We start from the raw sequence: 11,325 nt of genomic DNA, 5'->3' as shown, positions 1-11,325 counted from the left end.
ACAACGCCAATTAGTATTAAAACAGCGTCGGTTTGATTCCAAACTGGTGTTGTTTCAATACTTCTCTGGTGTGGACATAAATAGATTCGGGCTGGTGTTAAATCAACACCGGAGTTTTTGCAGTGTGAATTTTACAAGGTCTCTAGGTAGTGTGCTGAGATCAAATGGCTAGTAGTTGCCACATTAAAACATCTTTCCATGCTCATTGGGCAATGACATAAATCGTTCGTGACGGCAGGTTTGTCTGATAAGACGTCTCCAAGTCGAGGAGTACTCCGCGACTAAAGAAACGTCTGTATGAAAACAGGGGAGGGTTTCATCATTTTTGTTGCCTGATAAGTTATCAGATATGAAAACTTTCCTTGATTTTGATTGGCAGAGCAGCGCTGTTACCATGGTAACTGATGGATCAGACAGACTTTGTTGGATATTACATTTGACAAATCATGCCATGAAATGAGGCGTTGCGGTGACTTGCGTCTCGACATGACAACGCACTTTAATTTTAAAGCAAAAGACTGATGCTGACAGCACTTATGGTCAAAGTCAGTTGTAATGATTTTGATAGTCGGTAGGTGTCTTAGAAGTAACAAACAGTTTTATTATGAACTTTGATGAAACATTAAAGCCTGTGTATAGCTTTGGTAAAGGGTCAATAATGTGATTGATAATCGAATATCATCTAATGTGACAGTCTTACTGAAGCGTAGAAACCGTTAGATATTTTTCCAACTGCACTTCTCTGAGAAAATTTCAAATATTCAAATCTTGGATATATAGCGCCCTCTCTCGGCGATGTTTGTTTTAAATAAAAAAAATGGGCATTCAAGCACTTATCTTATAAATTTAGTGATTAGATATCCAAAAGTTACAGACAAAGAACATGTCTTGAAAGTTTCAGCCCATTCCATGATTTGGAATAGGATTTGATATTATTGAAAGACAAAAACACACAGATATTTTAATTTGATCGGGTGACCCGATCAAGTTAAATTTCCATGTAAAATCGCAAAATTTATCCTGTAAAACACATTTTCATTTCATATCCTCCACATCATAACTGTTATAGGGCATATCCATTCATATTAGCTAGCAATGAATTGGAATAGTGATAGGTGCATTTTGGTGGATTTACCAAAACTATACACAAGCTATAATATTGTATCGTATTTACTCAAGATCGATATGATGGTATTTTTCTTTATATATTTACAAGAAGATTTTGTTTAGAATATCATAAAAGCAAATAAAAATATAAACATACAACAACATATTCACCAACCATACATCGTATTTTTATTGTGATTGAATCTATACCAGGTTGACAATGATATTTGGCATAAGGTGCTGGTTATCGAAGATGTAGGATAGAAAATGGGTGAGGGGGCATGGAGAGCTCTTTCTGGATTAGTGAGAAAGAAACATTAGTTGGGGGGAGAGATGACAAAATAATTCAGTGACTAGAAGGATAAGAGAGGCACAGATAGAGTGTGGGAGGGTGGGTGGGTCTGAGGGTCAGAATGGGGGGGGGGGTGTATAATGCGCGCGGGTATTGTAATGTGTAAGAGGGGGCAGGGGCGTGATGATAAAAACACAGAGAGCATTGAGGTAAACACGTACGTGAAAGAAAAGAAGGATAGAGAAAAAGACCGCGGTGACTATGATAATCCAAACACATAAACCAATCAACTGGCCTACTTTGACCATTCTGATACCGATACAATCATGTAAAATCTAATCTTAAAAAAGGTACCAGATTTGAATAAAGTGGTCCATTAAGAATACTGATATCATTCTTATATGTTTGACAAGAGCACACTCTAAAAAGTCGAATGTTAAATCAACATTTGAAAGGTTGGAGGAGTGACAACCTTTTCCAAAATACATCCAACCTTGTAAAGCTGAATCCAACATTTTAAGTGTTGGGTAGAACCATTTAAAGTGGTAAATGCAACATTTAGAAAATGTTGTCACTCCTCCCACCTTTCAAATGTTTAGTTAACGTTTCTTTTTTTTAGAGTGCAAGGTCATGAAATTCCTTCTAGAAGGCTGAAACGTGTGGATGTGAAGGGAGGCGGAAAATAATGTGTGCAAAGGGGGGGGGGCAAATGTATGTGGAGGTGCTGTGGCCGAGTGGTCTAAGGCGCCTGGCTATACATGGAAAGTCCGGAGTTCGATCCCAGGCCGTGGCACCTATGCCCGTGAGCAAGGCTTTTAATCTACAATGCTCTTTTATCCTGCTTTCAAATAAATGGAAATGCTATATGCACTATTGGTAACTAGGTGTGCACTTGTTTAAAAAAATCTACAATGTTCTTTTATCCTGCATGTCCTGCTTTCAAATAAATGGAAATGCTATATGCAATATTGGTAACTAGGTGTGCACTTGTTTAAAAAAAATGTACAATGTACTTTTATCCTGCTTTCAAATAAATGGAAATGCTATATGCACTATTGGTAACTAGGTGTGCACTTGTTTAAAAAAATCTACAATGTTCTTTTATCCTGCTTTCAAATAAATGGAAATGCTATATGCACTATTGGTAACTGGGTGTGCACTTGTTTAAAAAAACAAATGTGTTAGGGGAGGAGGCACATTGTGAGGGTGTGTGTGTGTGATGGGAGGGGAGGGGAAAAATGTGTGTGAGGGGGGGGGGGCAAATTTGTGCGTAGGGGAGGGGCAATAAGCGTGTGAGGGGAGAGGCAATGGAATGGGGTGATTCGAGTCATCTCTTGTTTTGTCGGGACCAATTGATTTATTTTAAACCTTACTCGACTATTCGTGTGGGTGACACACATGTCACTGTACCAATAACAAAAGGGCGTATAATTTGCGTTTGGATAAACATTCGCAAACAGTGGTAAAATGCATGTCATGACCTTTATCTGTCGGTGGCATATCCAGCACGAGATACGCAGACTGAAAAATGTTGCCCTCCTCCCATAAAAGAATAAGTATATGTATATTTTCTCAGAAACTCCCCTCCAATCTTTAATTCATAAACTTATCGTACATCTACATGTTTATATCTGCAAAAAGTTACATGTTAAAGCTCGGTTGATTTGTCAGAGAAGGAGTCGGTTTCATTTCATATAAACATTTTATTTTCTCCCATTTCACAAATATCTTCATGTTTGTAAATACAAATTTATACAAAATCAGTTTGAATTAATGATATAAAAAAATACATATTTAAGGTGGCGTAAGACCCTAAAACAAAGACTTGTGGCATGTATACATATAAAAAATGTGATTTGACAAGCATTTTTGTTTTCATAATGATAAAAATAAATATAATAACAATATAACACATTGTCTCATATCCATCACCCAGGGTGCTCCGTGTGCTTCATGTTACTACCTTGGATGTTCACTGTTTAATGAATTTTTTTTTCACTGATTCTCAGTTTTTTATATGCTTGATTAATTTGTCGGAATATCTATTCAAATCAAATTGGTCTAGGGATTGAATTGGCCTTTAACGATGTTCGGAAAAGAGAAATAAATAATATGCATCTAAACAACAATCATGAACATCGATTGGTCATTTTATACACGAGGGAAATACATGAACATGTATTGTTAATGATGAAAACTATTCAAAAGTACACAGACCTTTACGAAATCATTAATGTAATATTGAGTCACGATGAAATGAATTGAATTAGGAATCACAATGTTAATCAGTGATTAAGCATTGTCTGTCAAACACTAATCGATAGAGAGCGAGCATATAGTGTGCTTCTATTGAACATATACAACATTCATGTGCAATTTCTTCCAGTGAATAGCGACTGAATAATAGTGGTCAAGTTGTTAAAACATTTTGGAGAAAAAACAAATATTAAATTTAATTTGGGAAGGAATATTGTTGCAGCTGAGTCCCACCCACTGTTTTACGATCATCTGAGCATGCGTGGATGCGCAAAGATAAAGAAGGAACGCCCGTGGAGAAAACATAGCAGCTGACTGGGGAATAGTGTATGCGATATAATATTCTATTGTTATTAGTAAGACAAATATTAATATCTGGGATCACAGACGACGGATGAAGTATTGGACATGTTGGAAGAAAGTAGAATGGTGTGGAAGTCTGAATTGTAATACTAAAAAGAATGCATAGTTCATATATTTTAGGATCCGTCACCGTGTGATACGGTTGCCCCTTCCCAGAAACTAACAAGTGGAATATCAATCCAAAGACACTGCACCGAGCATTTCTGGTAAAGCTTGCATTTTAATCAACAAAGAAATTTGACATTAAAGTTGAATGAATGATAATAATGACACTATTAATGTTTGTTTATAAAATAGCTATTGACATACGCACGCCTATACTCTTCTACGCTTTACAGTAATACAACGACTTCTGAATAATGGAGGTATTATGACAAATTTAGAAGAAAAAAATAATCTAATACGTTGCATGATAAAATGAATCAAGTCAACAAAAGTACATAAATCTTTAAAAATGTGTTTTGAATAATTATGATGAGGCTGAACGCTGTAGCGAGAAAGGTGCAATTTTAACAGAAGATGATACTAGTATAATATCGAGTTTTTTTTTTAATTGACGGACTGAGTGACTTGAATTTCTTGAAGATTGTTTGCTGAAAACCCGTACGTTGAGGGCGCCCGATCCATTCTTCTGCAGAGACGGGGGCAGTTTGTCGTCCTCTAAAGACAAACGACACTTCGTTTCAAATTCATAGGATAAAAACAATCAGACTGACAGGACTAACATTAAAAGATTAAATACATCAATAACTAGGTGAAAGATGACACGAAGAGGACGAAGCGGGACATACAATTTTGAATGAAAAGAAAGAGGAAAAGGGTCATAATAGTACAGTGTAAGTAATTCTTAAAATGAACAGTTGTGGTTTGCGCGGGTGAGAATTATTTGCTCAAGTGAGTCTTAAATTTTTAATTTTTTAGACATTATTTTATTGTCTCCCCGAGATGCACAAATTTTACTCTTTATTATGACGTCACAAAAGAGCATATCTATCTGTTGAGCCACTATCAAAAATATCCCCTAACCGTGTGCGTAGGACACAAAAACCCACAGACATGGCAGGTGGTCATGTATCTTCAAAGAACCACAGATTCAAGGTCAAACGGGGTGTTTTACAACATTTGTTGTGTCTGCTTTCCCCGGTTTTCTCATTTATTGTCGAGTTATTTCTTGAACTTGTGCCAATTTCGTATTCCACACAAATGTCGGTCAAAGCGTGACATGCCTTTTCGCAGGCAGAGCGACACCGGTTTCTAAAGTTGAGGGGCATCCAAGTGGAGGGCAAATATTATAACCGGGGCGTTAGACCCCCATGACCCCTTATTATTGGAAACATAGTTATTTTAGTATTGTGTGGGGAGATTGTATTCTAAAAGTGAAGAGTGAAACGGTAAGATAACTTTACGACTTACTAATATGATGCAAAGTTCTAGCGTGCGTGCCTACTTACTATTCACGAAATATAAGCCTTTGAAAAATCGGGAGGGCAATGTCCACCCCCCCCCATGATGCCCATCACTCTCCCTCTACCTTGGTGCCACCATGCACTGTACTGTACGTCCTAGGAAGTGTCTTTATAAAAACAAAAACTGACTTAAAGGACAAGTCCACCCCAACAAAAACCTGATTTGAATAAAAATTCAACAAGCATAACACTGGAAATTTCATCAAAATCGGATGTACAATGAGAAAGTTATGGCATTTTAAAGTTTCGCTTCATTTCACAAAACAGTTATATGCACATCTCGGTCGGTATGCAAATGAGGAACTGATGACATCACTCACTCACTATTTCTTTTGTATTTTTTATTGTATGAAATTCCTCGTCATTGTCATGTGAAATGAAGTTTCATTCCTCTCTGAACACGTGGAATTCCATTATTTTAACACTTTGTGCTTCAGGCAAGGAGGTCCTAATCGTCGAAATCGTAAAAATTGAAATATTGTATAATTCAAAGAATAAAAAAAAAGAAATAGTGAGTGACATCATCAACTCTCTCATTTGGATGTAACTGGCTCATTCATATAACCATTTTGTTAAAAATAAGCGAAACTTTGAAATGTCATAACTTTCTATTTTACATCCGATTTTGATTAAATTTTCAGCATACATAGCAACAATCGATGAACGTTACCTGATTCCAAGTATTTCTGCGTAGGTTTATTGGGTTTAGGAAAATCCCGAATCACTCAGACTGTGATTAATATGATTTAACTTGTGTCACACAAGTCTCGTAACCTAACTATTTCTAATAGTATATCTTTCTTCGAATCATTCATATCATCTTTTCATGTTATAAAGGCAGGATATAGGCTAAATTTCCATCCAATAAGACACAAGCTACAGTCTTATTTAAAGGACAAGTCCACCCCAACAAAAAGTTGATTCGAATAAAAAGAGAAAAATAAAAAAAAGGCAAAACCATGAAAACCTCATCAAAATCGGATGTAAAATAAGAAAGTTATGGCATTTTAAAGTTTTGCTTAATTTCACAAAACAGTTATGTGCACATCCTGGTCAGTATGCAAATGAAGAGACTGATGACGTCATCCACTCACTATTTCTTTTGTATTCTATCATATGAAATATTCTAATTTTCTCCTCATTATCAAGTGAAACAACGCTTAATTCCTCCATAAACAGTAGGAACTAGCACTGCTTAAAACTATATGATTCAGTCGAGTTCATCCCTATTGGCAAATCTGTAAAAAATGAAATATTGTATGATTCAAACAATAAAAAACAAAAGAAATAGTGAGTGATGGACATCATTGACCGTCTCATTTGCATGTCACTGTTTTGCGAAAAATAAGTGAAACTTTAAAATGTCATAACTTTCTTATTTTACATCCGATTTTGATGAAATTTTCAGCGTTATGCTAATTTGACTTTTTTCTATATATATCTTTATTCAAACAAACATTTATCTGGGCTGGACTTGACCTCTAACAATTGACACAGAAAAATGAAATATGCACATTGGCGAAATAAATATTAGACAATATGAAACTGTGAAGTTTGAATAATCCATCTTTATATTTTCTTAGTCTAACGCCTCATTATCGTGTTCTGAAATGGACTGACAATCTTAATCCTGGTCGTTCATAATATATATATTTTAACATTTCGTAAGTCGTATGATTTTTGGAATTGCGAATCGATAAGTAGATGATTTGTTTTCGTTTCATTGTCATTCAAACATGCTAAGATTGCTAACCAAAGTTAGTGGCAAATTGAAATTTACACCATGAGACAATAACATTTGACAAAAATCAATACCGCCCTAAAATTTGCCTTTCTTTTATTTATTGTTCGGAAATCGACGGAAATGTTCCACGAGGGGGGGGGTCTTTCTATGGCTCACGTCCTGCCTTGTGCAGATTCATACCTATTAAATATTGACGATATATGGAATTATCAACTAAAAACACATTTAACAGTAAAGGGGAAAAGGGTTATCTTCCATAAAGCCTATCATTAAATACAAGATTGAAAAATTCAAGACTAAATATTATTTTTCCTCGCTCTCTCCCTTTCTCTTTCCTTTTTCCAAAACTGTCGATTACTACATGTCTACAGAAGGCGGGGCAGGGGCAGCGAAATCGGTGCGCAGCCCCAACATTCCCCATAGAAATGAAATGTGCACTTTTTTCAAAATAAAATATAATTTTTGAAGTAAAACATAATCTATTTTAAGGTAAAAAAAAATCATAAAATTTTGGGCTCGCGCTTTGCGCTGGCACCAATTATTGTTTCGTAAGGTTCTTATCTTTTTCATGGCTACAAAATATGTTAGAATGTCCAGTTTTCAGGTTGAAATATCTCAAATATTTGACTCGCGTCTTGCACTCGCATCAATTATTATTTAGTAAGGTACTCACCCTGTTCTTGGTTACATAAAGTGCTTAGAATGTCCAGTTTCAGATTGGAATATCACAAATTTTCAGCTCGCGCTTCGCGTTCGCATTATTCGATTGATGAGATATGTACCCTCATTCATGCGTCACTAAATGCAGTCCTTAACAGGTTCGTTATCTGGTCAGTATATCAAAAATTTCAGCTCACGCTTAGCGCTCGCCTTAATTCCTTAGCTAGATACACTCCTTTCTCATGATTACAAAAATCGCTTGCAATGTTTAATTTTCATGTCTTATTACATGAACTCACTACAAGTTTGAGCTCGTGATTCGCACTCGCAACGTCTCGCAAGAATGCCCTTTTAACAGTAATTAGCTCCATAATTTACCAAAACCAAGGTTTACAACTTCAGATTTCGCGGAAAAGTAAAGCCTAAATGTGTATCTTATCTATCACAAATCATGATGAAAATGCCCATTTACGGTGCCCATTTTTGGCTTTGCCCCCTTCACCCGCAAACAAAAATAAGTTCCGCCATCCCCTGGAAGGGGATTACACTCACTTGGTCGACTTCTAAATATTGACCTTGTAGTAGGTCAATATTCGTAAAATTCGGTCAAATTTTCTCTTCGTCTACCCATATAGATCTACAACATGGTTCATGGTCTATCAATATATATATATATATGTTTTTATTTCACCGTAATGAAAATTTGGTTCCTAAGTAGCCTAATAAACTAAATGGTGTTAAAGACATAAAATGGTGTTACAGATAAAATGGGTATAGCCTAACTAGAAATTAGAAGATAAATGTGTAAGTAGGTAGTAGACCAATTGTAGACGAAGTAGGGATTAGACCACGGAGATCAGATATCACCTCATCTCCTTGATTAGACCACATAGGATGAGATCGAACGGAGAGTAAACGAGGTGGGTGAAGACAGCTCTCGTCATCACAGAATGTGTCTGGATTGCTTTAACAATTCGGTGATTAGCGCATTATACTTGGTTCACTGGACTGTGCCAATCCCCTGGTTCAATCCACAATAGAAGTGTTATGTAGAAAAAGATGATCCTTTAGACCTGCGTGAAATAGTGAAAGCCGAGTGGTCGACTGAATAAGGATATGTATTCTGCATGTAATTTCACGCTGAGCTACCGGAATTAACTTTTAAGATTGGGGGTCAAAAGAAGGGGGAAAAAGCAGGGCAACAAACTTTTTGTTGTTGTTGTTTTCCTTCTGACCGAAGGTTACAGACCAAAGGGCAGTCGAAACTGTTCCTCGCTCCTCAGATGATTGAATTGCAACTCCGGTGACAGTTCTTTTCTTCTTTAATTTGGCCCATGCAGCGCAGAAGTTTCTTCGATTTCAAGAGACGACCTCACACTTTTTATTTTCATCAGAGGTCGGTGCGATCGAGTAATTCTTTTCTTGTCTTTTTCATCAAGAAAGTGAGGAAAGGCTTTGGGAGTTTAGAGGCCGCGACCATACCCCATTCTCGCGCCCTTTGTCCTGCCCTCGCGGATTATTATGCCTGCAGTATACCTTACATCTCAAACTTGGAGGGAGTTTGGGGGAGAGTGAAAGTGCTTCAAGCGAGCCATCTGATCAAACACTCTCATTGCTGTGTATTGAAGGAGGAGGAGGTATAAGCAGCTCGCTTTGCTTGGCGTGCCTGAGCGGAAACAATCCATCGGCTACCTTGCGTATTTCAGTCTCCGGGTTTCAGTGTAGAACTGACCAAGGAGCACCTAACACAACGCCAAACGTCCGTCTATTGCATTCTATTATCTGTCACAATGAAGTCGACCGAATGACATGGCAGGGTTATTATGAAATACAGAGTAACATTGGATTTGCTACATACCTGAGCTGCTACTTCGATTCCACGCTGATTTGAGAGATTGTTGTAAGAGTGATACGGCTCGAAAGGAGTGGAGGAATGGCGACGCGTCTATCGCGTTTTCTCAGCCGGGCTAGAGCGGGCCAGTTGCATGGAGTGATGCCCCAGTCCGTTCATGTTGCCCGTGTATCATCTTGTCCCCTTCCATCGGTCCCCTCACCGCTTGAATCTTCCCCAACGACGACCCCTTCAACTCCATCTACAACTCACACCAGTACTACTTCTACTACCTCAACTTCGTCGACAATAACTGACTTGGCGTCGAACAATATTTCGTCTTTGAGTGTTTCGCATCGTTGTGAATTTAACCACACTGACTCGACGAATACTCCAAAACCATCCGAAAGAAATTCTTCGTTACGAGATGAAGTTAAGTCATTTGAGGACATTCCGGGTCCCAAAGGATGGCCGATCTTAGGAACTCTTGGAACATACCTCAGTGGAAAGGGGCTAGAGAGAATATATGATCACCAGGTAAGTGTAGAACATATTAGACAACGAACAATGTTTTCCTCTTCAGGATCGGTGTCTTAAAAAAAGAAGGTTTTGGCATCGTTCTTGACTCTTGTTGTACATAATAATTGCGAAATCGGAAAAGAAAATAGAGCTTCTACCATTTCTTGAGGTTTTATTAGCGATGCTTTAGAAAAGTTCTACAGCGAAATAAAATCCATGTCATTTCTCTGTGTTCTAGGTCCAGAGTAAAAGAAAATGGGAAAAGGGTACTGTCATTTATGTCTCTTTTGAAAAAAAAATCGCGTAATTTTCTGTAAAAATATGCAAGGACATCAATTTCCGTTTTAGCAATGATGTTGCAAAATCAGCGGGCTTGTAAATGAGATTTCTCATGTAATTGTTAGGCGTGTATGATTTGAAACTAACAACTTATCACATGCGACCAATTTGTAGTGAGTAAGACGCAAACTACATTATTTGTCAGCATTTTTTTTAATTACAAAACGGTCAAAATAATTACTGAATCAGTTGGATGCTAAGTCAACTTTATAAAGTATAAAGTTCTTAACAAAGTAGAAGGGGAAGTCCTCGCTTTATTATCACACAATTGTAATTGTGATAAACATGATATCAAATGAAATCAGACTCGTTCTACATGCACACAAATTTATAAAGAATTTCGGAGCTCACATTTCCTTCATTTAAAAAAAGCAGGGATTTTATAGAGTCTCATAAGCAGAATCTCAGAATTTTCTCAGTGTATGGAAAAATATAGGGCATACAATAATGGATAATCTTTTTGTGTTGATATCTCCATACAACCTTATATGACAATCTTTTTGTATGGATATCTCCATACAACCTTATGTGATTGTAATTGATTTGTTTTTAATTCATTTTGCAAGTGCGTCAGTAAAATATTGAAGGTTATCAATAATTGCCAGTATGATTGCTGATTCTCTTCACAGTCGACGACGATACATAAAAACCCTTTCTCCATCACTAAAAACAACCATTTCCTTGTCCGACAATCCGACCTTTGTTAGGTAATCATTTGAATAGGTTAAGAAGTCTTAAAACTTTAAAC

At 36.9% G+C, this 11,325-nt stretch overlaps 1 protein-coding gene across 1 annotated transcript in view; it reads left to right on the top strand.

Moving 5' to 3' along the window:
- The first annotated feature begins 9,026 nt into the window (after positions 1-9,026).
- The window catches only part of LOC121407071 (1,25-dihydroxyvitamin D(3) 24-hydroxylase, mitochondrial-like), a 47,078-nt gene continuing 44,779 nt past the window's right edge, over positions 9,027-11,325 (top strand). Inside the window, exon 1 of the mRNA XM_041597992.1 lies at positions 9,027-10,256. Within this exon, the coding sequence (XP_041453926.1) occupies positions 9,822-10,256 (435 nt within the window). The 5' untranslated portion in view covers positions 9,027-9,821. The remainder of the gene's footprint in view (positions 10,257-11,325) is intronic.

This window comes from Lytechinus variegatus, chromosome 2 (assembly GCF_018143015.1).
Source record: "Lytechinus variegatus isolate NC3 chromosome 2, Lvar_3.0, whole genome shotgun sequence".
Classification (NCBI taxonomy): Eukaryota; Metazoa; Echinodermata; class Echinoidea; order Temnopleuroida; family Toxopneustidae; genus Lytechinus; species Lytechinus variegatus.
Note: the sequence above shows the minus strand (reverse complement) of the source record. Positions and strands in the feature narration are given on the sequence as shown.